We start from the raw sequence: 26,983 nt of genomic DNA on the forward strand, positions 1-26,983 counted from the left end.
GATGGATGGGGCCATGTATCGCGAGATCTTGGCCAACAACCTCCTTCCCTCAGTAAGAGCATTGAAGATGGGTCGTGGCTGGGTCTTCCAGCATGACAACGACCCGAAACACACAGCCGGGGCAACTAAGGAGTGGCTTCGTAAGAAGCATCTCAAGGTCCTGGAGTGGCCTAGCCAGTCTCCAGACCTGAACCCAATAGAAAATCTTTGGAGGGAGCTGAAAGTCCGTATTGCCCAGCGACAGCCCCGAAACCTGAAGGATCTGGAGAAGGTCTGTATGGAGTAGTGGGCCAAAATCCCTGCTGCAGTGTGTGCAAACCTGGTCAAGAACTACAGGAAACTAGATCCAAGATGGCGTAGCAGTCGGACGTGTGTTTGTCTTGTCTTGTCCCGTGTAAATAGTCCTCGTATTTTTCGTATACATTTCGTATATATTTTAATTTCACTTTCCATCTAGGAACTGAATATACATTCCTACATTCCGCCTCACCCAATGTGGTACGGACCTGCTATTTTTTATACTTTAGAACCGTAACCCCAATCAGAAGCTAGCCAGATAACTAGCTACTAGCTAGTAGTCAGTTAGCCACTGCTGCGGTCTTCACCCTTAACTCGGACACAGCCAGCTTCAGCTCGGGCCAATACCTGCCAGTCTGCAAGCGCGATATCAACCCAGAGCATATAGGACTGCTTTTTCTCTACCACATCACCGGATTCCTGACGCAAGCTCTGGACAATTACACCGTATCATCACAGCTAGCTAGCTGCAACCGAGTGGCTACTACTGGCTAACACCTCTGTCCCGAAGCAAGCACCAGTTAGCCTTGAGCTAGCCTCGAGCTAGGCCCATCTGCCGGCTAGCCGAAGAGGTCTACCAGCGAATTCTTGGGCTACAATACCTCTTTTGCCAATTGGACTGGACCTTTTTTGCCGACACAGAGCCCTGCCAATCCATCACAACTGGTCTAAATCAGCTACAAGCTAATTTAGCCGTTTATTTGCCGCTGCTAGTAGCTTTTACCTTCTGCACAGACACCAGCCCTGTTATTAGCCTGGATATTACTCACCAATTTACCAGCATCGGACTGTCTCTCGACAACAACGCCGGATTCCTGCCGTAATCCCTGAGCCACTACTTCTGATCCTCACAGCTAGCTCGCAGCTAGCGCAGCTAGCGCCACTGCCACGAAGCTAGCACCAGTTAGCAAACACAATTCTACAATTCACAACCTATCTTTCGCCATCCGGCTTGGATTCTCTGTCGACACGACCACGTCTGAGCAGACCCCCTCCGTCTGAGCAGACCACCCCCCGGGCTACTAACTTTAAACGCCGCGTGCTAGCTTAGTGGAGGCCTCCCTGCTCCATCTACGGCTGCCCCCTGGACACTATGATCACTTGGCTACATAGCTGATGCATGCTTGACTGTCCATTAATTCACGGTACTCCATTCTGTTTATTTGTGTTTTATCTGTCGGCTCTGTGCTTTAACTCAGGATCTGTGTGTAGTTAATACGACCCTCTCTGCCTAGTCGTCGCCATTTTTACCTGTTGTTGCTGTGTTAGACTAGCACCCTGTTATTGCTGCTGTTATCTTACCTGTTGTTTTAGCTAGCTCTCCCAATCAAGACCTGCAATCACTTTATGCCTTATTGTATGTCTCTCTCAAATATCAATATGCCTTGCATACTGTTGTTCAGGCTAGTTATCATTATCATTGTTTTGGTTTGCAATGGACCCTGTAGTTCCACTCTCCGTACCTCTGACACCTCCTTTGTCCCACCCCCCACACATGCGGTGACCTCACCCATTGAGACCAGCATGTCCAGAGATACAATCTCTCTTATCATCACCCAGTGCCTGGGCTTGCCTCCACTGTACCCGCGCCCCACCATACCCCTGTCTGCACATTATGCCCAGAATCTATTCTACCACGCCCATAAATCTGCTCCTTTTATTCTTTGTCCCCAACGCTCTAGGCGACCAGTTTTGATAGCCTTTAGCCGCACCCTCATCCTACTACTCCTCTGTTCCTCGGGTGATGTGGAGGTAAACCCAGGCCCTGCATGTCCCCAGTCACCCTCATTTGTTGACTTCTGTGATCGAAAAAGCCTTGGCCTCATGCATGTCAACATCAGAAGCCTCCTCCCTAAGTTTGCCTTACTCACCGCTTTAGCACACTCTGCCAACCCTGATGTCCTTGCCGTGTCCGAATCCTGGCTTAGGAAGGCCACCAAAAATTCTGGGATTTCCATACCCAACCATACCCAACACTTTCCGTCAAGATAGAACTGCCAAAGGGGGAGGAGTTGCAATCTACTGCAGAGATAGCCTGCAAAGTTCTGTCATACTTTCCAGGTCTATGCCCAAACAGTTCGAACTTCTAATTTTAAAAATTAATCTCTCCAGAAATAAGTCTCTCACTGTTGCCGCCTGCTACCGACCCCCCTCAGCTCCCAGCTGTGCCCTGGACACCATCTGTGAATTGATCGCTCCCCATCTAGCTTCAGAGTTTGTTCTGTTAGGTGACCTAAACTGGGATATGCTTAACACCCCGGCAGTCCTACAATCCAAGCTTGATGCCCTCAATCTCACACAAATCATCAAGGAACCCACCAGGTACAACCCTAAATCCGTAAACATGGGCACCCTAATAGACATTATCCTGACCAACCTGCCCTCCAAATACACCTCTGCTGTCTTCAATCAAGATCTCAGCGATCACTGCCTCATTGCCTGTATCCGCCACGGGTCCGCGGTCAAACGACCACCCCTCATCACTGTCAAACGCTCCCTAAAACACTTCTGCGAGCAGGCCTTTCTAATCGACCTGGCCCGGGTACCCTGGAAGGATATTGACCTCATCCCGTCAGTTGAGGATGCCTGGTCATTCTTTAAAAGTTACTTCCTCACCATATTAGACAAGCATGCTCCGTTCAAAAAATGCAGAACCAAGAACAGATATAGCCCTTGGTTCACTCCAGACCTGACTGCCCTCGACCAGCACAAAAACATCCTGTGGCGAACTGCAATAGCATCGAAGCTGTCCTCATACTGTCCTCATCCATAAAGGTATTATATATATACTGTACTCATCCATACAGGTACTAGTACATGTTCAATTCCTTCCAACACAAACCCATTCACAGGGAATTCTAAAAAATGACTGAGCGAAAAACTGAACAATCGTGTTGACCTGACGTTACTTCTTTACAGTGTCAGGTGTTATCAAATATCAGGCTCTCCTTCTTTACAGTGTCAGGTGTTATCAGATATCAGACTCTCCTTCTTTACAGTGTCAGGTGTTATCAAATATCAGGCTCTCCTTCTTTACAGTGTCAGGTGTTATCAGATATCAGACTCTCCTTCTTTACAGTGGCAGGTGTTATCAAATATCAGGCTCTCCTTCTTTACAGTGTCAGGTGTTATCAAATATCAGGCTCTCCTTCTTTACAGTGTCAGGTGTTATCAGATATCAGACTCTCCTTCTTTACAGTAGCAGGTGTTATTAAATATCAGACTCTCCTTCTTTACAGTGGCAGGTGTTATCAAATATCAGGCTCTCCTTCTTTACAGTGTCAGGTGTTATCAGATATCAGGCTCTTCTTCTTTACAGTGTTAGGTGTTATTAAATATCAGACTCTCCTTCTTTACAGTGTCAGGTGTTATCAAATATCAGGCTCTTCTTCTTTACAGTGTCAGGTGTTATCAAATATCAGGCTCTCGGAGGAATGGCAGTGTTTTGATCATCTGTCTCTTCTCCTGCTTAGAGAGGGACCTGACAAATGGTGCTGTGACCATGGCGACAAGCATGGTAGTGTTCCATTGAGTCGCTAACGCTAACACTAATGCTAACTGCGCTCATTAACCTGTCTGGCTAATGAGGTTCAGGAAGCGTCAGACAACACCTCTGGTGCCACTGTGCTCAGTGCTAGGCCTCCAATGACATGGTCACTGAAGACAATGAGGAGAAATGACAGGGGCTTTATAAGCTGGTCATAAGCTGGTTATAAGACTGCATAGTGTGTTTATAATGTAGTTATAACACATGGCAAAGGTGAAGTGTAGTTTTATGACAATGTGACAATCAGAAGATCATTTGGTTTTGGTAAAATAGATATATTCCTTACTTCAAAGAAATAACAACAATAACACTATTTTACTCACAATGGCCTCATTTACGTCTTTGTAACATGGAAACTATACAGCAAAAATAGTTGGATTTGTTCATGTATGTACACAGAGTTTAATCAATACATTATCATCATATTTGATGGGTAGAAACATTGTCATTGGGTAGAAACATTGTCATTGGGTAGAAACATTGTCATTGGGTAGAAACATTGTCATTGGGTAGAAACATTGTCATTGGGTAGAAACATTGTCATTGGGTAGAAACATTGTCATTGGGTAGAAACATTGTCATTGGGTAGAAACATTGTCATTGGGGTATCTCTCTGTACAGGGATGAATAAGAGTCACCCATACACAGACTTAGGAGAAAGGAATTGTGAGCCCTGAATAGCAAGACGTTGGTCACGATTCAATTCAAGACTCGTTACAGCGCTGCACACTATCACAGAGGTAATGTGCCCGCTTTCGCAGAGGTGACACTCAAGGTAAACACTGCACATGTCGGCTCAGCTGGAAATTACTTTTAAATGTCAAGAGCACTGCAACGTGCGATCGGATTGAATCGCAGCCTTTTGAATTTCCATTTCAACAACAATAACACAACAATGCACCGTTCCCAATAAATGCTGTCCGATCCAACAGCAGTCCTGTTAACTTTACCTAACAGGACTACAGAGGGCTGTGATGATAACATCTGATCCAACAGCAGTCCTGTTAACTTTACCTAACAGGACTACAGAGGGCTGTGATGATAACATCTGATCCAACAGCAGTCCTGTTAACTTTACCTAACAGGACTACAGAGGGCTGTGATGATAACATCTGATATCTAACAGCAGTCCTGTTAACTTTACCTAACAGGACTACAGAGGGCTGTGATGATAACATCTGATCCAACAGCAGTCCTGTTACCTTTACCTAACAGGACTACAGAGGGCTGTGATGATTACATTATACTGTATCATGGTCAGCTCATCATCCCTGAATAGAGTCATCATATCATTACACAAGCAAACCTCACTGCTCGCAAATAATGGATTACAAACATGAAAAGGTGATGGCATCTCATCAAAAAGACTGCACATTTAAAGATTGGAGTTTAGGTCGGTCAACTGGCTTCAACAAGCAGAGGAACTAGGAGGGGTGCTAACGACTATGACAGTAACGTAAAGATTGGAGTTTAGCTCGGCCAACTGGCTTCAACAAGCAGAGGAACTAGGAGGGGTGCTAACGACTATGACAGTAACGTAAAGATTGGAGTTTAGGTCGGCCAACTGGCTTCAACAAGCAGAGGAACTAGGAGGGGTGCTAACGACTATGACAGTAACGTAAAGATTGGAGTTTAGGTCGGCCAACTGGCTTCAACAAGCAGAGGAACTAGGAGGGGTGCTAACGACTATGACAGTAACGTAAAGATTGGAGTTTAGGTCGGCCAACTGGCTTCAACAAGCAGAGGAACTAGGAGGGGTGCTAACGACTATGACAGTAACGTAAAGATTGGAGTTTAGGTCGGTCAACTGGTTTCAACAAGCAGAGGAACTAGGAGGGGTGCTAACGACTATGACAGTAACGTAAAGATTGGAGTTTAGCTCGGTCAACTGGCTTCAACAAGCAGAGGAACTAGGAGGAGTGCTAACGACTATGACAGTAACGTAAAGATTGGAGTTTAGGTCGGCCAACTGGCTTCAACAAGCAGAGGAACTAGGAGGGGTGCTAACGACTATGACAGTAACGTAAAGATTGGAGTTTAGGTCGGTCAACTGGCTTCAACAAGCAGAGGAACTAGGAGGGGTGCTAACGACTATGACAGTAACGTAAAGATTGGAGTTTAGCTCGGTCAACTGGCTTCAACAAGCAGAGGAACTAGGAGGAGTGCTAACGACTATGACAGTAACGTAAAGATTGGAGTTTAGCTCGGTCAACTGGCTTCAACAAGCAGAGGAACTAGGAGGGGTGCTAACGACTATGACAGTAACGTAAAGATTGGAGTTTAGCTCGGTCAACTGGCTTCAACAAGCAGAGGAACTAGGAGGGGTGCTAACGACTATGACAGTAACGTAAAGATTGGAGTTTAGGTCGGCCAACTGGCTTCAACAAGCAGAGGAACTAGGAGGGGTGCTAACGACCATCACAGTAATGTAAAGCTTCCTAAATAACTTGTCCCTTTCAGAAGAGCCTTGAATCTGCAACATAAACTCCAGATCAGTACGTTAATGTGTAGTGGTCACAAGATCCCAACATTCGTTGACTCCAATGAACCTTTTGACGGATCCTTGTTTTATAGCAGGAGAGTCCAGAGACAGCACTGTGACATCACTCAGCTGTAATGTGACATCACTCAGCTGTAATGTGACATCGCTCACGTGTAATTGATGTGATGATGAGTTATTACTGTATTGATATAGCTGTCATAGTGACACTGGGAGAGCATCCCAAATGGTTCCCTGTTCCCTAAATGCCCCATGGGTCCTGGTCATAAGTAGTGAACGATTAAGTGAGCAGGGAGCCATTTGGGACGCAGGCTGACTGGATCAGCTGGGGTTCTATATATTGATCTGGTGGATGAAGTGGGCCCACGGGCCTCTGGAGGTCAGGCTGATCTTAAGGAGGTAAATGATGGGGTGATTTGGACTCCTTGAGTGGTTTTCTAGCACCTTTTAAAAACAAAGAGGCTACAGAGATGCCCCCGTGTTCAATGACCCAACACTAATGCTCTGGTCGTTGTAATATTTGTACGTCCTCATTCTACCAACCTTTGTGATTGAACCATGTTTGCTGAGATGGTGTGGTATTCGTACAGCCATGTTAAAAACCAACGTGGTAAAGGTAGGGAGAATGAGCTAAAGCAGCATTATAAAGTCATTGTATGTTTATGAAGGGAAACAATAGCTCTAGCCCTGCTGGTCGAGTGCTGCTACCCGGAAACAGAATTGTGCTGTTATATATTCATTTCCACAATTCCTGCACGTGTATTTTTCTGAGGTAATTTCAAGATTACAAAATGCCCTTCAAATGAAGATTTTAAAAACAGGAATGTAAAGATGCGTGATGATCATCAACAAACATGGATAGGCAGCTCAGTGAGTTCATAATATCCTAGAAATAAATTATCATAAAATAGACTTCTGTACTTTTTACACACGCTGCCTGCCTTATATACACAGTATAACAATATCTCCAAAATGTTACAATTATAACCTAAAACCCCTCAAAGAAAAATACAACATCTCTGTCTGAAAGGGCACCATAATACCTCAATAGTGCACTACATTTGAGCAGAATAGTGTACAACAACCTCAATAATGCACTACTATTGACCACTACTATTGACCATTTTGTACTATATTATAGTATACTACTATTGACCAGGGTAGTGCACTACATAGAGAATAGGGTGCCATTTTGTCCAATATTATAGTGTACTACTATTGACCAGGGTAGTGCACTACATAGGGAATAGGGTGCCATTTTGTCCTATATTATAGTGTACTACTATTGACCAGGGTAGTGCCCTACATAGGGAATAGGGTGCCATTTTGTCCTATATTATAGTGTACTACTATTGACCAGGGTAGTGCGCTACATAGGGAATAGGGTGCCATTTCGGATTAATTTAATGTCTCTGTCGCTCAGCTCCATGAACCCCATCCAAAGTCATGTCCCGTCATCTGATAAAACCTCCTGTTGAAAGGTTGATAAAACTCCCTCAGCCTCTGTACCACCTCAGAGTCAATATTAGGATGAGTCCTTCCTTTGGTCTTCCCCAGACAGTGAGGCTTACTATTCCCCTCCGGCCTCTTCAGACAGGGGAAGCCCTTGGCTGGGTTGAAGTGAAAGTGTTTGTGACCGACCACCCTCCGGAGGCCCAGGAAGTCCTGTACGCGTGTCATCTCCCCGGCCGGGTCGGAGATCAACCTCTCCCCGCTGATGAAGAGGAGCTGGTCCTTGGGGAAGTACTGCAGCCAGCGTTCTAGGTGCTTGGCATACATCCCGATCTGGACGGCGCTCCAGGACGTATCGATGAGACCCGTAGTCCTGTTCTTGAAGGCGAGGCTCTCGAAGGAGGGGATGTCAGGCTTCTTGGAGCGGGTCTGAGTGTAGTCTGAGATGGCCCTGGTGACGGGGTCTCGGACCACCACAATCAGCCTGGTGTCTGGGGACATGGTGTGGATACGGGCGGGGACGTCTTTAGTGACGTAGTAGCTGGGGGTCTTCTCCATGGTGATCTGACCCTCCTGGGTCTCAGGCATACGGTCTCTAAGGAGAGGAGAGATGGAGAGGTTTGTTATTATACACACAGGATAAAGACAGGACTGTGAAGCACTCCATGAGATGGAGAGATGAGAGATGGAGAGGTGGAGAGATGGAGAGATGGAGAGATGGGGAGATGGAGAGATGGAGAGATGGAGAGATGGAGAGATGGGGAGATGGAGAGGTGGCGAGATGGGGAGATGGAGAGATGGGGAGATGGAGAGTTGGAGAGGTGGCGAGATGGAGAGATGGAGAGCAGGGGAGATGGAGAGTTGGAGAGGTGGCGAGATGGAGAGGTGGCGAGATGGAGAGATGGGGAGATGGAGAGGTGGAGAGATTAGTATTGGGCTAAGGCATATATAGAACTGTGTGGTTCAGGAGTTACATTCTGGGACCATGCAGCAGCCAGGCTATAGTTCAGGAGTTACATTCTGGGACCATGCAGCAGCCAGGCTATAGTTCAGGAGTTACATTCTGGGACCATGCAGCAGCCAGGCTATAGTTCAGGAGTTACATTCTGGGATCATGCAGCAGCCAGGCTATAGTTCAGGAGTTACATTCTGGGACCATGCAGCAGCCAGGCTATAGTTCAGGAGTTACATTCTGGGACCATGCAGCAGCCAGGCTATAGTTCAGGAGTTACATTCTGGGATCATGCAGCAGCCAGGCTATAGTTTAGGAGTTACATTCTGGGATCATGCAGCAGCCAGGCTATAGTTCAGGAGTTACAGCCTGGGACCATGCAGCAGCCAGGCTATAGTTCAGGAGTTACATTCTGGGACCATGCAGCAGCCAGGCTATAGTTCAGGAGTTACATTCTGGGACCATGCAGCAGCCAGGCTATAGTTCAGGAGTTACATTCTGGGACCATGCAGCAGCCAGGCTATAGTTCAGGAGTTACATTCTGGGACCATGCAGCAGCCAGGCTATAGTTCAGGAGTTACATTCTGGGATCATGCAGCAGCCAGGCTATAGTTCAGGAGTTACATTCTGGGACCATGCAGCAGCCAGGCTATAGTTCAGGAGTTACATTCTGGGACCATGCAGCAGCCAGGCTATAGTTCAGGAGTTACATTCTGGGACCATGCAGCAGCCAGGCTATAGTTTAGGAGTTACAGCCTGGGACCATGCAGCAGCCAGGCTATAGTTCAGGAGTTACATTCTGGGATCATGCAGCAGCCAGGCTATAGTTCAGGAGTTACATTCTGGGACCATGCAGCAGCCAGGCTATAGTTCAGGAGTTACATTCTGGGACCATGCAGCAGCCAGGCTATAGTTCAGGAGTTACATTCTGGGACCATGCAGCAGCCAGGCTATAGTTCAGGAGTTACATTCTGGGACCATGCAGCAGCCAGGCTATAGTTCAGGAGTTACATTCTAGGACCATGCAGCAGCCAGGCTATAGTTTAGGAGTTACAGCCTGGGACCATGCAGCAGCCAGGCTATAGTTCAGGAGTTACATTCTGGGACCATGCAGCAGCCAGGCTATAGTTCAGGAGTTACATTCTGGGATCATGCAGCAGCCAGGCTATAGTTCAGGAGTTACATTCTGGGATCATGCAGCAGCCAGGCTATAGTTCAGGAGTTACATTCTGGGACCATGCAGCAGCCAGGCTATAGTTCAGGAGTTACATTCTGGGACCATGCAGCAGCCAGGCTATAGTTCAGGAGTTACATTCTGGGACCATGCAGCAGCCAGGCTATAGTTTAGGAGTTACAGCCTGGGACCATGCAGCAGCCAGGCTATAGTTCAGGAGTTACAGCCTGGGACCATGCAGCAGCCAGGCTATAGTTCAGGAGTTACAGCCTGGGACCATGCAACAGCCAGGCTATTATTTCAGGAGTATTCAGACTGTGCATTCAGGTCAGATTACTCATGGAGACATAAAGGATCATGGGTTGTGGAATAGGAATGATGATCTAGGATCAGGTCCCCCCTGTCCATGTAATCTAAAAGGACCAGTATTCAGTCATAGAGCTGGTCTAGGATCAGGTCCCCCCTGTCCATGTAATCTAAAAGGACCAGTATTCAGAATCATAGAGCTGGTCTAGGATCAGGTCCCCCTGTCCATGTAATCTAAAAGGACCAGTATTCAGTCATAGAGCTGGTCTAGGATCAGGTCCCCCTGTCCATGTAATCTAAAAGGGACACTATTCAGTCATAGAGCTGGTCTAGGATCAGATCCCCCCTGTCCATGTAATCTAAAAGGACCAGTATTCAGTCATAGAGCTGGTCTAGGATCAGATCCCCCCTGTCCATGTAATCTTATTCATTATGATATAAAGGTCAAAGATAAAGGTCAAAACTGTTAGAGGTCTGTCTGTCTGTCTGTCTGTCTGTCTGTCTGTCTGTCTGTCTGTCTGTCTGTCTGTCTGTCTGTCTGTCTGTCTGTCTGTCTGTCTGTCTGTCTGTCTGTCTGTCTGTCCAGTCCCATGATGCCCCCTCTTACTGAGCTGACCTGACTCTTTAAGATAATACATTAGCCAGTTAACTGCAGTCCCAGACCAGGGTAATGACCAGGGCTCTGGGTAATGGCTAAAGTGGGCCACCAGAGATTTCGACTAAGCCTAAACACATAGGCATTAGGGGTAGTAGTCCTTGTAGTGCATTAGAAGGATAGGAAAGGAGGGAGGGAGATAGGGGTAGTAGACTAGTGCTTAGTGAGAGAGAGGTAGTAGACTAGTGCTTAGTGACTTAGAAGGGTAAGGGAGGAGGGAGGGTTGGAGGGAGGGTAGGAGGGAGGGGAGGAGGGAGGGTAGTGGCGAAAAGAGGAAGACAGTTAGATAACACTACATTAGTAGAGTCACTAACATTAGGAGATGGTTGGTAGTACATATCTAACACTACTTTAGTACAGTCACTAACATTAGGAGATGGTTGGTAGTACATATCTAACACTACTTTAGTACAGCCACTAACATTAGGAGATGGTTGGTTGATAGTATATGTCTCGTAAGTAGATTATTACTATTTTTTTAAACAATGAATAACACAGTTATAAATACTACTAATCTACTACTTTGTAACAAAAAAAGGTATTTGCTGATCTCCTTCAGAATATGTGTAACCAGCTACTGCAGAAACAGGCATGGTAAAGCCTTAGCTGAGCACTGCGGACTGGAGCCTTGGGGTGTGTCCTTGACCTGTGGGGAACGCTCCTTTTGGAAAGACCTCATTACTCCAATACAAACACACAGGGGGTTGCTCTTTCCTTCTGTCGCAATCACATAAACCAACAAAACCTCTTCCCCATTAGTCTCTCGATACATCTCTCTCCACTACACTCATACGTTCCATCTCCCTCTCTCCCTATTACTGTGTGAGGTGTGAACAAAACACCAACCACTACAGCTAGCTATCAGCATCACTGCAACACTTCTGCAATTATCTGCCGTATCTCTTGGATACACAAGCGGAGTGCATTTTGTCAAGGCCCTGAGGGAGTCACAGAGAAACTTACTACCAATCAAAATGCACACTTACTCCCAGAGCAAAACAAACCTGGATGGAAGATGAATTAATAATGCATTAGAGAGAGAGAGAGAGAGAGAGAGAGAGAGAGAGAGAGAGAGAGAGAGAGAGAGAGAGAGAGAGAGAGAGAGAGAGAGAGAGAGAGAGAGAGAGAGAGAGAGAGAGAGAGAGAGAGAGAGAGAGAGATGAGGGTTTTCTATACAAATTGATTGAAGCGGTGTTGGGGGAAGACATTATCAAATCCATGTACACACACAACAAGTGTTGTTAAAACTGGCAAGAAACACACACATTTCTTTGCACAAGGCTGTGGGGTGAGACAGGTATGCAGCTCAACCTACTAATCTGAAATCAAATGTCTACTGTTTGCTGATGATCCGGTGCTTCTGTCCCCAACCAAGGAGAGCCTACAGCAGCACCTAGATCTTCTGCACAGATTCTGCCAGACCTGGGCCCTGACAGTAAATCTCAGTAAGTCAAAACTAATGGTGTTCCAAAAAAGGTCCAGTCGCCAGGACCACAAATACAAATTCCATCTAGACACCGTTGCCCTAGAGCACAAAAAAATATACATAAAAAAACACTTGAATCAGTTATAGAACCCATTGCCCTTTGTGTTTGTGAGGTCTGGGGTCCGCTCACTGACCAATAATTTACTAAATGTGACAAACACCAAATTGAGACTCTGCATGTAGAATTCTGCAAAAAAATATCCGCAGTTGCCACGTTCTGACCTTAGTTCTTGTGTTATTTCTTTGTTTTAGTATGGTCAGGGCGTGAGTTGGGTGGGTTATCTATGTTCGTTTTTCTATGTTGGTTTTTTCGTTTGGCCTGGTATGATTCTCAATCAGAGGCAGGTGTCGTTAGTTGTCTCTGATTGAGAATCATACTTAGGTAGCCTTTTTCCACCTGTGTTTCGTGGGTGTTTATTTTCTGTCTTTGTGTATGTCACCAGACAGGACTGTTTCTTTTCGTGTCATTCTCATTTATCGTTAGTTTTGTTCGAGTATTCGTTTTCATTAAAGGGCATAATGAATACTTACCACGCTGCACTTTGGTCCTCCTCTCTTTCTCCCAACGACGATCGTTACAGCAGTGTACAATGTAAAACACCAAATAATGCATGCAGAGCAGAATTAGGCCAATATCTGCTAATTATCAAAATCCAGAAAAGAACAATTAAATTCTACAACCACCTAAAAGGAAGTGATTCCCAAAACTTCCATAACAAAGCCATCACCTACAGAGAGATGAACCTGGAGAAGAGTCCCCTAAGCAAGCTGGTCCTGGGGCTCTGTTCACAAACACAAACACACCCCACAGAGCCCCAGGACAACAGCACAATTAGACTCAACCAAATCATGAGAAAACAAAAAGATAATTACTTGACACACTGGAAAGAATTAACAAAAAAACATAGCAAACTAGAATTATATTTGGCCCTAAAGAGAGAGTACACAGTGGCAGAATACCGACCACTGAGACTGACCCAAAATGAAGGAAAGCTTTGACTCAGTGAGCATAGCCTTACTATTGAGAGAGGCTCCCGTAGGCAGACCTGGCTCTCAAGAGAAGGAAGGCTATGTGCACACTGCCCACAAGGTGGAAACTGAGCTGCACTTCCTAACCTCATGACAAATGTATGACCATATTAGAGAAACATATTTCCCTCAGATTACACAGACACCCAAATAAATCAAAAAAGCCCTTTGAATTTAATTTAATTGAGAGGGAGAGAAGAGAGAGTAAGAGAGAGAGGAGAGAAAGAGAGAGAATGAGAATGAGAGAGAGAAACAATAGAGATGAGAGAGGAGAGAGAAAGAAAAAGAGAGAGAGAGAAAGAGAGACAAAGAGAAAGCGAGAGAGAAGAACAGAGAGACAGAGAGGGAACAGCGTCACAAGCTAGATGAGTGAAGAAGAGTGCCCTTGGGGTGTAACAAGCTTTCACAATTGTTTCTGTGGTAATAAACTAGATTGCCTGGAGGAACCAATAGGTTGCAAAGCATCTTCCTCTATCAGCCAATAGAGATTTAACATAGCCTTCCTGTCCTCCTCCTCCTGCTCTTCCTCCTCCTCCTCTTCCTCCTCCTGAACCACTCGATATCTCTTAGCCCCAGCCCCTAATCACTGTGTGTCTGTGTGAGCTGTGAAACAGCTGTGTTGTGTCTGCTGGTCTGTCAGGTGACTTCATTAACCAATCTCCTTCTAGACAGAGGCTGTTTGAAGCTGCTGGTCTGTCAGGTGACTTCATTAACCAATCTCCTTCTAGACAGAGGCTGTTTGAAGCTGCTGGTCTGTCAGGTGACTTCATTAACCAATCTCCTTCTAGACAGAGGCTGTTTGAAGCTGCTGGTCTGTCAGGTGACTTCATTGACCAATCTCCTCCTAGACAGGGGCTGTTTGAAGCTGCTGGTCTGTCAGGTGACTTCATTAACCAATCTCCTTCTAGACAGAGGCTGTTTGAAGCTGCTGGTCTGTCAGGTGACTTCATTAACCAATCTCCTTCTAGACAGAGGCTGTTTGAAGCTGCTGGTCTGTCAGGTGACTTCATTAACCAATCTCCTTCTAGACAGAGGCTGTTTGAAGCTGCTGGTCTGTCAGGTGACTTCATTAACCAATCTCCTTCTAGACAGAGGCTGTTTGAAAGTGCTGGTCAGTGTTGATATCTGTTGCTATCAGGGAACAAGTTCAAAGGTAGGAATTTACATCCCTGACTGACTGGCTGTATGGAGCTTGTTGTGCTTGGCTGTTGCTGTCGGATGACTTGGGGGAGGAGTGTGGTGTATGGTCATGTACTTTTATCTCTACATTTATATCCAAATAAAACGTAACTTACATACCTGGTCCATTTTAATCTGAATGAGGTGAGCACAGGCTTTCAATAACTTAATAACAACCATCATGATTAGAATTTGAACAGACAGAATGCCCTTTCATGCGAACTTGGAAGTCTAATGATCACCACGGTGATGTCTAGTGTCATGGTCTACTACTATCTACCAGCTCAGAGGGGGAGATTCACCAGGACTATAGAGTCTACTACTATCTACCAGCTCAGAGGGGGAGATTCACCAGGACTATAGAGTCTACTACTATCTACCAGCTCAGAGGGGGAGATTCACCAGGACTATAGAGTCTACTACTATCTACCAGCTCAGAGGGGAGGATTCACCAGGACTATAGAGTCTACTACTATCTACCACCTCAGAGGGGAGGATTCACCAGGACTATAGGGTCTACTACTATCTACCACCTCAGAGGGGAGGATTCACCAGGACTATAGGGTCTACTACTATCTACCACCTCAGAGGGGAGGATGCACCAGGACTACAGGGTCTACTAGTATCTAGCACCTCAGAGGGGAGGATTCACCAGGACAATAGGGTCTACTACTATCTACCACCTCAGAGGGGAGGATTCACCAGGACTATAGGGTCTACTACTATCTATCACCTCTGAGGTAGTATAGGGTCTACTACTGTGGGAACCACTCCTCTCCTCAGACCACCAAACACAGGATAAGAGGTGATGGTATGCAGACACTCAGAATAATCTGGCAACATTTCTGTTAGACAAGTTCCAGACATGAATCAAAGAGAACAGCTTCTTAGAAGGAACGATGAGGCCGTTCTTTGGCCGTAGATACCGGTGGAACTTTCTCTTATCAACCGTGTAAAAGACGTCCTCATCACTCTCTCTCTCTCTGTGTGCACTCAGTGCCTTCTTCACTGTGCTCTTATGTCCAATATCTCTACAGCATTCCTGTCAACACAGATAATGCAAAGGAAGGTTTTCCCATGCTCTCCTCCCCTTCTTTTCTATCCACTCCTCGACTCTTCTCATACCAGCAATATGCAGCAGCAGGAATCAAGGCCACCTGATTAACGGTTGGAAGAAGGCCCAGGTCTAGAGAGAAGATGAGAGGAGAAGGGCGGAGAGGAGGCGTAATGTGTATGCACTCCTCTGGTTTTACATTTTAGTCATTTAACAGACGCTCTCATCCAGAGCGACTTACAGGAGCAATTAGGGTTAAGTTGCTCATGGGCACATCAACAGATGTTTTACCTAGTTGGCGGGGGATTCGAACCAGCAACCTTTCGGTTAGCTACTTGCCACCCATAGATCTGTCACTTTCAGCCTTGTGCTTCCACATAGCAGTTTTATCACTCTCTGCCTTCCTGCTGTTAACAGCACAACAGAACCAACACCTCTGTCAGGGTGGCAAGGATGGATAAATTACAGTTATACATTTTGATCCTTTAGCAGACTGTCTTATCCAGAGCGACTTACAGTCAGCAGAATAAATGTTCAGCAAAATGTGACAAAATATTCTGGGAAAGAAACTTCTTCCTGCCCCAAACGATTTGTTTCCTGCTAGGTGATGTGTTTGATCAATTACTTTGGTAATCCAACTCATGGCTCTATCCTAGCTGCTGCAGGGATGTACAGGTCTACAGTCTGACAGGATCTGATCAGTGATCACATCAGAGATGTACAGGTCTACAGTCTGACAAGATCTGATCAGTAATAAGAGGATAGAGAAGGAGGGTACTAAACAACACCTCCAGGAGGATAGAGAACTAAACAACAACTCCAGGACGACAGAGAAGGAGAGACCTAAACAACAACTCCAGGAGGACAGAGAAGGAGAGACCTAAACAACAACTCCAGGAGGACAGAGAAGGAGAGAACTAAACAACAACTCCAGGAGGACAGAGAAGGAGAGAACTAAACAACAGCTCCAGGAGAACAGAGAAGGAGAGAACTAAACAACAACTCCAGGAGGACAGAGAAGGAGAGAACTAAACAACAACTCCAGGAGGACAGAGAAGGAGAGAACTAAACAACAACTCCAGGAGGACAGAGAAGGAGAGAACTAAGCAACAACTCCAGGAGGACAGAGAAGGAGAGACCTAAACAACAACTCCAGGAGGTTAGAGAAGGAGAGAACTAAGCAACAACTCCAGGAGGACAGAGAAGGAGAGACCTAAACAACAACTCCAGGAGGTTAGAGAAGGAGAAAACTAAGCAACAACTCCAGGAGGACAGAGAAGGAGAGACCTAAACAACAACTCCAGGAGGTTAGAGAAGGAGAGAACTAAGCAACAACTCCAGGAGGACAGAGAAGGAGAGAACTAAACAACAACTCCAGGAGGTTAGAGAAGGAGAGAACTAAGCAACAACTCCAGGAGGACAGAGAAGGAGAGACCTAAACAACAACTCCAGGAGGACAGAGAAGGAGAGACCTAAACAACAACTCCAGGAGGACAGAGAAGGAGAGACCTAAACAACAACTCCAGGAGGACAGAGAAGGGGAGACCTAAACAACAACTCCAGGAGGACAGAGAAGGGGAGACCTAAACAACAACTCCAGGAGGACAGAGAAGGAGAGACCTAAACAACAACTCCAGGAGGACAGAGAAGGAGAGACCTAAACAACACCTCCAGGAGAACAGAGAAGGAGAGACCTAAACAACAACTCCAGGAGGACAGAGAAGGAGAGACCTAAACAACAACTCCAGGAGGACAGAGAAGGAGAGAACTAAACAACAACTCCAGGAGGACAGAGAAGGAGAGACCTAAACAACAACTCCAGGAGGACAGAGAAGGAGAGACCTAAACAACAACTCCAGGAGGACAGAGAAGGAGAGAACTAAACAACAACTCCAGGAGGACAGAGAAGGAGAGAACTAAACAACAACTCCAGGAGGACAGAGAAGGAGAGACCTAAACAACAACTCCAGGAGGACAGAGAAGGAGAGAACTAAACAACAGCTCCAGGAGGACAGAGAAGGAGAGACCTAAACAACAACTCCAGGAGGACAGATAAGGAGAGACCTAAACAACAACTCCAGGAGGACAGATAAGGAGAGACCTAAACAACAACTCCAGGAGGACAGAGAAGGAGAGACTTAAACAACAGCTCCAGGAGAACAGAGAAGGAGAGACCTAAACAACTGAACTGAACCACAATGTGTCCATGTTCTTCTAAGTGTCTGACAAAGTGCTGTAGTCTGATGACCTCCAATAAAAACCCGGGTTTTACCACCTGAAACGACAGTTTCCATCCCTGGTTGATAATAGTTTGATGAGAGATTAACTTTAGTTTTCCAGCTATTGAACTCCGAGAAGTAAAAGTAGGTCTTAACCAATACCGTTCACACAGCTGAGTCAGCTGAAAGTCAACTATTTTGGGAAAGTTCAGAAACAAATGTCAGCATATTTCAATACCTACTGTAGCCCTATACACCCCCCGTTGGGCCCTTTCCTCCTTCTCAACAGATGTTCTGTTCTTTTCCTGCATATCAATATGCTGATGCATTGAATTGAGCTGGGAAGAATCTACACGGATGGCTTTCCTACTTCTTAAACCATTTTATTCCCCTGTGTCCATAAAAACTACTAAGGGTTTGTAGTCAGCAAAAAGAAAACCAAGTGGACTTGTATGAACTACCTGAAGGGAAATGCAACTTCTCCCTCTGAAAGACCTCAGGAGGAGAGTCAACTTTCAGAACAGAATAGAGAACACTGAGGCTGAGTGTTAACAATCTGTCCATCCTGCTGGCCTCAGAGTTCCAGAACCCAGAGTTCCATTTGCAGGCAACGTTCCGAAGGATTCAAGCTGTGTTCGTTGAAAAAGCACTTTCCCGCTCCTGAGGGACATTTGCATACAAGGTAAAGTGAAGAGAAACCCTGTTTCACTCTAATGGCCCTGTTCTATTATCACCAGAGTTAATATAAACCCCAGGGGTTCCTCTGCTGCTCTTTCAGACAGCTGTACACCCCCACCGCCGCTGCAGATTCTAAAGACTCACTTTCAAGTTACTGCCCTCTCTCTGGCTGCGTCTCCAACGGCACTCTATTTCCTAGAAAAGGCACTACTTTTGACCAGGGCCTACAAAGCTCTGGTCAAACGTAGTGCAATTTATAGGGGATAGGGTGATATTTGGGACTCAACCCCATCTTTCTCTATATATACCTTTCCCAAACCCAGCTCCGACCCAGCTCCTACCCAGCTCCCACCAAGCTCCCACCCAGCTCCCACCCAGCTCCCACCCAGTTCCCACCCAGTTCCCACCCAGCTTCTTCATGTCACATTTCAACAGAATGGGTTCATTTTCCAGGAATTCTTCATGTCACATTTCAACAGAATGGGTTCATTTTCCAGGAATTCTTCATGTCACATTTCAACAGAATGGGTTGTTTTCTAGGAATTCTTCATGTCATATTTCAACAGAATGGGTTCATTTCCCAGGAATTCTTCATGTCACATTTCAACAGAATGGGTTGTTTCCAGGATCACTTCACGCCTTTTGATTCCAGCAGCATGTGGTGCCCAGATGTCTTCCTCTCTAAATTCATAGTATCAAGAAGAGAATAAGTCAAGAAGTCTAACTGGGAAATAAAACAGTGACTTACAGAGAAAGGAGGAGGAATGGAAAAAACATTCCCACGGCCTTTGGGAGTTCCCTCCTCCCGCCCTCCCTCCTCCCGCGCTCCCTCCTCCCTCCTCCCGTGCTCCCTCCCTCCTGTATGAGTGAGCGTGCAGCCTACAATTTGTCTGGCAGCTCCTGTCTTTCTGCCTCTTGCTGTAAGCATGTCTATATTCTGTGAAAGCGTGGCCAACTGGCTATATCTGTGGCCGGAGTCCCCGCTGCGCCAGGCCTTGGCCATAGAAATAGAAGGACTAGATGAGAATCCCCTTTCAAGGCGACCATATTGTGTGTTGTAGTTATTCTATGTGTATGGCCTCTCCTCTCTGTGTGGCTCTAGACTGCAGGGTGGGGGGCTTCTACACCACCGCTGGACCAACAGTGTGGAGATGTGGGCAGCAGAGATCAATGCCTCCACGGGGGACGGGCCTGGACCAGGCCACCCAGCAGAGCTGCTCCTCAGCCCCCTCTCCACGGGGGACGGGCCTGGACCAGGCCACCCAGCCTCTCCCCTGCACCTCCTCTCCCCAGGCAACTGACTGATAATTAGACAGTGGTGGAGGCTTTACGAGAGCTAGTCAAGCCTCACCATACCCTCTCCCTGTCCATCCCCTCCTAAGGATACAGTTAGGACCAACACTGAAATAACTAACCTCATGGTAAGAGGACTATCCTCCATGGTGAAAGAGTTGGACCAGCTCAAGTAACCTGAATAACTGGCACCCTTTCTGATCATCTAGAATGTTTTAACAGTAAGTTTACTGGTTGGTATGTGGATGACCATGTGACCTCAGCCCTCCCTCCCTCCACTGTGACTTCACTAAAAGACAGAGTAGAGGGAGATGACTCTGTTGATCCAGGGTGGTGACGGTCACTAGTGATGGTCATTAGTACAGAACCGTGTGGGGTTTCCCCCCCTTCCCTCCCTCCCCTCCCTCCCCAGTCCCTGAACAGAAGCATCATTAAGGGGTGTCTGTAGTGTTCCTTGGCTGTCTGAGGTCACGGTGCTCTGGTCTGACAGGGGTCTGAATGGTCTGGCTGGGCTTTACTCAAGCTGAGGAGTTTTAATGAACCTAACAACCACTCCAGGCAATCAGCTACAGGGTTCTTTCATTACATCCCACAGATACAACTGCACTGTGTTTCCCCACTGTGGATACTTACTGTAGGCCTACACAGTCATCAACCTGCAGCTCTAATGTGTTTAGAAATACCAGTTCTGAGCCAGAGGATGAGCTGTTACATGTTCACCTTCAACTAACATAAGTTGTCAGTTGTCATTCAGACGTTATTGTCTTCCATCTCATTGTCTCTGCCAACAGCCTCCAGCTTCTATGGTCAACACAGATCATGTTACATCGGTTTGCCGTTCTGATTGAGCGCTGACTGATCGAGTAATGAAATACGATGCTAATAGACTCCATAAACCACCAGAGGAAGTAACTGTCCGCTCCTTGCTGAATGTGATCTCTTTTTTTCTAAAGACCCCCCCCCCCCTCCCCACCCGCCCCGTCACAGTGCCTTAGTCAACCTCAACACAAATGTCCTAAAACTGTCCGGAAATTCTTGGAGCAGCTTAACCCAGAAGTCCTTTGAACGTTGCTCCCCTGACTTCCTCCATTGTAGGGTTACGAAGAGAGCTTGATGAAGACAGCGTTGAACTAGTAGCATTAAGGAGCCGTTGACATTGACTGCTAATCTCCATGGCTCAAGTCCATTTAGATGGCTCCTCAAAGAAACCCACAAAGGTACACGTTTCAATGTTGATAAAGTGGCTCATCTGCTGTTTTTCAGGCTTCAATCAAAACCTTCAGAATTCCTGAAATGATTTAACTCTACATATCACTCTGATACTTGACAGAGGTCAAGGGTTGAATCAGGAACAGGTTGTAGTTGTTTAGAACAGAGAGAGGCCTGTTGTGATGCTGTGGGTTACAACAGGTCTAGCTAACACTGGGAACTCACTGAGATGCACTGACATACTGATCATTACAACCACACATTGTTGAACACTGGGCTAACTGTTCACTGTTCCTATAGCTTTGAAATTTGAAATTAACTCATTGTCTGTGTCCCAAGTGGCACCCTATACCCTACATAGTGTGATATGAGCTCTATGAGCTCCGGTCAGAAGTAGTGCGCTAAATAGGAAATAGGGTGTCAATTGGGAACCAAGCACGGTTAAAGCTGTGTTGTCGTAAAGGGAATTACAGACTAAGAATCAATACCTGGAACTGGGAGCACTCAATTGAATTACGATGCTTCTGGCTGCTAGGGGATGATGTCATGATTTAGTCTGTTGACTCCTGGCAGTAAACCATGTGCTGTTTGGGTCTAAACTCCAGAAGAAAAACTGAATAGAAGCTCTAGAAGGAACTGTCAAACTGAATGGAAGCTGTAGAATGTTTGTCTGATCTCTAGAAGGAACTGTCAAACTGAATGGAAGCTGTAGAATGTTTGTCTGACCTCTAGAAGGAACTGTCAAACTGAATGGAAGCTGTAGAATGTTTGTCTGACCTCTAGAAGGAACTGTCAAACTGAATGGAAGCTGTAGAACGTTTGTCTGACCTCTAGAAGAAACTGTCAAACTGAATGGAAGCTGTAGAATGTTTGTCTGATCTCCAGAAGGAACTGTCAAACTGAATGGAACCTGTAGAATGTTTGTCTGACCTCTAGAAGGAACTGTCAAAATGAATAGAAGCTGTAGAATGTTTGTCTGACCTCTAGAAGGAACTGTCAAACTGAATGGAAGCTGTAGAATGTTTGTCTGATCTCTAGAAGGAACTGTCAAACTGAATGGAAGCTGTAGAACGTTTGTCTGATCTCTAGAAGGAACTGTCAAACTGAATGGAAGCTGTAGAATGTTTGTCTGATCTCTAGAAGGAACTGTCAAACTGAATGGAAGCTGTAGAATGTTTGTCTGATCTCCAGAAGGAACTGTCAAACTGAATGGAAGCTGTAGAATGTTTGTCTGATCTCCAGAAGGAACTGTCAAACTCAATGGAAGCTGTAAAATGTTTGTCTGACCTCTAGAAGGAACTGTCAAACTGAATGGAAGTTGTAGAATGTTTGTCTGACCTCTAGAAGGAACTGTCAAACTGAATGGAAGCTGTAGAATGTTTGTCTGACCTCTAGAAGGAACTGTCAAACTGAATGGAAGCTGTAGAATGTTTGTCTGATCTCCAGAAGGAACTGTCAAACTGAATGGAAGCTGTAGAATGTTTGTCTGATCTCTAGAAGGAACTGTCAAGGTGAATGGAAGCTGTAGAATGTTTGTCTGACCTCTAGAAGGAACTGTCAAACTGAATGGAAGCTGTAGAATGTTTGTCTGATCTCCAGAAGGAACTGTCAAACTGAATGGAAGCTGTAGAATGTTTGTCTGATCTCTAGAAGGAACTGTCAAGCTGAATGGAAGCTGTAGAATGTTTGTCTGACCTCTAGAAGGAACTGTCAAACTGAATGGAAGCTGTAGAATGTTTGTCTGACCTCTAGAAGGAACTGTCAAACTGAATGGAAGCTGTAGAATGTTTGTCTGACCTCCAGAAGGAACTGTCAAACTGAATGGAAGCTGTAGAATGTTTGTCTGACCTCTAGAAGGAACTGTCAAACTGAATGGAAGCTGTAGAACGTTTGTCTGACCTCTAGAAGGAACTGTCAAACTGAATGGAAGCTGTAGAATGTTTGTCTGACCTCTAGAAGGAACTGTCAAACTGAATGGAAGCTGTAGAACGTTTGTCTGACCTCTAGAAGGAACTGTCAAACTGAATGGAAGCTGTAGAATGTTTGTCTGACCTCTAGAAGGAACTGTCAAACTGAATGGAAGCTGTAGAACGTTTGTCTGACCTCTAGAAGGAACTGTCAAACTGAATGGAAGCTGTAGAATGTTTGTCTGACCTCCAGAAGGAACTGTCAAACTGAATGGAAGCTGTAGAATGTTTGTCTGACCTCTAGAAGGAACTGTCAAACTGAATGGAAGCTGTAGAATGTTTGTCTGACCTCTAGAAGGAACTGTCAAACTGAATGGAAGCTGTAGAATGTTTGTCTGACCTCTAGAAGGAACTGTCAAACTGAATGGAAGCTGTAGAATGTTTGTCTGACCTCTAGAAGGAACTGTCAAACTGAATGGAAGCTGTAGAATGTTTGTCTGACCTCCAGAAGGAACTGTCAAACTGAATGGAAGCTGTAGAATGTTTGTCTGACCTCTAGAAGGAACTGTCAAACTGAATGGAAGCTGTAGAATGTTTGTCTGATCTCTAGAAGGAACTGTCAAACTGAATGGAAGCTGTAGAATGTTTGTCTGACCTCTAGAAGGAACTGTCAAACTGAATGGAAGCTGTAGAATGTTTGTCTGATCTCTAGAAGGAACTGTCAAACTGAATGGAAGCTGTAGAACGTTTGTCTGACCTCTAGAAGGAACTGTCAAACTGAATGGAAGCTGTAGAATGTTTGTCTGACCTCTAGAAGGAACTGTCAAACTGAATGGAAGCTGTAGAATGTTTGTCTGACCTCCAGAAGGAACTGTCAAACTGAATGGAAGCTGTAGAATGTTTGTCTGACCTCTAGAAGGAACTGTCAAACTGAATGGAAGCTGTAGAATGTTTGTCTGATCTCCAGAAGGAACTGTCAAACTGAATGGAAGCTGTAGAATGTTTGTCTGACCTCTAGAAGGAACTGTCAAACTGAATGGAAGCTGTAGAATGTTTGTCTGACCTCCAGAAGGAACTGTCAAACTGAATGGAAGCTGTAGAATGTTTGTCTGACCTCTAGAAGGAACTGTCAAACTGAATGGAAGCTGTAGAATGTTTGTCTGATCTCTAGAAGGAACTGTCAAACTGAATGGAAGCTGTAGAATGTTTGTCTGACCTCTAGAAGGAACTGTCAAACTGAATGGAAGCTGTAGAATGTTTGTCTGATCTCTAGAAGGAACTGTCAAACTGAATGGAAGCTGTAGAACGTTTGTCTGACCTCTAGAAGGAACTGTCAAACTGAATGGAAGCTGTAGAATGTTTGTCTGACCTCTAGAAGGAACTGTCAAACTGAATGGAAGCTGTAGAATGTTTGTCTGACCTCCAGAAGGAACTGTCAAACTGAATGGAAGCTGTAGAATGTTTGTCTGACCTCTAGAAGGAACTGTCAAACTGAATGGAAGCTGTAGAATGTTTGTCTGATCTCCAGAAGGAACTGTCAAACTGAATGGAAGCTGTAGAATGTTTGTCTGACCTCTAGAAGGAACTGTCAAACTGAATGGAAGCTGTAGAATGTTTGTCTGACCTCTAGAAGGAACTGTCAAACTGAATGGAAGCTGTAGAATGTTTGTCTGACCTCTAGAAGGAACTGTCAAACTGAATGGAAGCTGTAGAATGTTTGTCTGATCTCCAGAAGGAACTGTCAAACTGAATGGAAGCTGTAGAATGTTTGTCTGACCTCTAGAAGGAACTGTCAAACAAGTCAGTTTCTATGTGTCATTTAAGGTGCGTAATTGAATATGGGCCCTTTTATTAGGCCAATATAGGCCCAGATGGCAGCCTATTCACACCTCTTTTGACCAGAGCCTACGGGTGCCATTTGGGACTCTGCTTATGACTCAGGACTATACTTTATATGGACTCTTTTATTACACCAAGGTGGTATTTAGATTTTATTGAGTTGGGAGTCAGCTGTTAGAGTGATACATTCCTCAGTTCACACTTATCCCACTGTGAGGAGAGGCTTCTAGCTTCATTATAACTTTATTATAGCTTTATTGGCCCAATGAAAATGTGTTTTATTTTCACCTGAACAGGATATACATTCATAAACACATTCCATTGGATACCCATAGTGTCTGCACATTCATGTACAGTTTTTCAGAACTACTGTGGGCCTATATTCACCAACCACACGAGCCACAATGAATGGTCACTACTTTAATTAACTTAACTTGGCTACAGGCACTGATTACTTTAACTAATTGTTACCATTGTGTGGAGTAGGCCTATTTCTATTCTATGTGTGTGTGTGTGTGTGTGTGTGTGTGTGTGTGTGTGTGTGTGTGTGTGTGTGTGTGTGTGTGTGTGTGTGTGTGTGTGTGTGTGTGTGTGCGTGCGTGCGTGCGTGCGTGCGTGCGTGCGTGCGTGCGTGCGTGCGTGCGTGTGTGTGTGTGTGTTTAAATCCATGCTAATCAATCTGGTTATTTTTTCCACTCAGCACAATGGCCATATGTCCATCTAATCTTAGTGTTGCATGTTATTTTAGAGGCGTGTTTAAAGACACTGTGTGGATTAGTCCTCCAATAGGTATGTGAAGAGATGTAGAGGCCAGAGAACATACTATTCTAAAGGGAGATATTCTTCCCCGGCAGCCTGCAGGTTTTGTTTGATGTTCTTTGTGAGTCTCTCAAAATAACGGTGTTTGTCAGAAACCCATTCATCGACAAGCCTGTGACATATTTATGTGTTATAGACGGAATAGTAGCCTACACATGGAGATGGATGCAAAATAAATTAAATTAAATAGATGGGCTCAATTAAATGGCAAATTATGAATTATTTTAGTAGTATATACATAATTCGTTTCTATTCCAATCAGTTAACGTTATTAAGTGTATGAAATGTACCTGTACCACTCCAGTCCCTTGTCATAGTTCCGATCAAAGAAGTGCGGCTCGGCCCCAACAGCTCTGATGTCGGGATGCGCCCGGAGGAACTCCAGCAGCGCCCGTGTGCCTCCCTTCTTCACCCCGATGATAATCGCCTGGGGCAACTTCTTACTCTCCACCGGCCCTGAGTCGTTGAAGAGACTTGACACGACATTATTATCCAACGTCCTCTGCTCGCTTCGAATCTCATCCCAGTCCTCCCCTCCTCTGCTGTCCAAATCATTCTCATTATTTAACAAGTCCCTGGATGACGCGCCGAATAACGGATCTAAAGAATCTAGCGGATCTTCTTGGTGTTCGGATTCCAAGTCCCCTTCGTTTTGGAGTCGGGTTTGAGTTCTGTTAGGGTCAACCTTTTCGACATGTTGTGAATGTTTACTGCTGGCTGTACTGACCATCAGACTTGGCATGGTTGAACAGTATCCGACGCAGCAATATATCATATACACCCACAGGGACAACATGATGCAGAAAACAAATAGTTTATTCTTCACGGGGGATGACGAGACAACATGCAGGTTCTGATATATTGGGCTATATTCCATAGGACAGTCGGGCGAGACGAGTCATAATCCAAAAACGCATATTGGCTAAAGTTATTCGCTCCTCTTCCACTGCAAAAATCCTGCTGAAATGGACATAATTCCACAACTTGCCTAGACGTTGTTTATAACGGACTTCTTATTATTTAGTGATGAATGCATCTCATTTCCAGCTCCATTCATGCGGAATTACAAACGAAACGAAAATATACTCGGGTCAGGTGTGTCCGCGCCCTGTGCGTAAAAAGAAATTCGGTTGTTTCCCATCACTTGGCCAACAGGCGTGTGAGCGAGAGGGAGCGCACTACGGCGAATAGATGAGTAGGCTACATCCCATTCATCCCGTTTAGGCTTGGGGCGTATGATTGACAGTAGAGCCGACCAATCCTAGAAGACTATAGTGAGAGATAATTATCTGTTGCTTTATTTCCAATGAGGAGTTATAGGCCAATAAACCCTTCACACATCATGGCTACGTGCGTCATAGTCACCTTATAATGTAGGCTGATTATAA

At 45.4% G+C, this 26,983-nt stretch overlaps 1 protein-coding gene across 1 annotated transcript; it reads right to left on the minus strand.

Annotated features, from left to right (window-relative positions):
• Nucleotides 1-7,496: 7,496 nt before the first annotated feature.
• On the minus strand, nt 7,497-26,549 carry LOC129869482 (heparan sulfate glucosamine 3-O-sulfotransferase 3B1-like). The gene is made up of 2 exons (XM_055943940.1): nt 25,886-26,549; nt 7,497-8,391 (listed from the first exon to the last, which is right to left on the minus strand). Exons 1-2 carry the CDS (start codon nt 26,470-26,472, stop codon nt 7,764-7,766), a joined length of 1,215 nt encoding a protein of 404 aa, XP_055799915.1. The 5' UTR covers nt 26,473-26,549; the 3' UTR covers nt 7,497-7,763.
• Nucleotides 26,550-26,983: the final 434 nt, after the last annotated feature.

Source organism: Salvelinus fontinalis, chromosome 2 (assembly GCF_029448725.1).
Source record: "Salvelinus fontinalis isolate EN_2023a chromosome 2, ASM2944872v1, whole genome shotgun sequence".
NCBI classification, from domain to species: domain Eukaryota; kingdom Metazoa; phylum Chordata; class Actinopteri; order Salmoniformes; family Salmonidae; genus Salvelinus; species Salvelinus fontinalis.

Excerpts from the sequence above, each read along its gene's own strand:
- LOC129869482 (XM_055943940.1), bottom strand. The coding sequence starts at position 26,472 with ATGGAATATAGCCCAATATATCAGAACCTGCATGTTGTCTCGTCATCC. Across the intron at positions 8,392-25,885 it reads AAGGGACTGGAGTGGTACAG|AGACCGTATGCCTGAGACCC; the intron begins GTACATTTCATA and ends TCCTCTCCTTAG.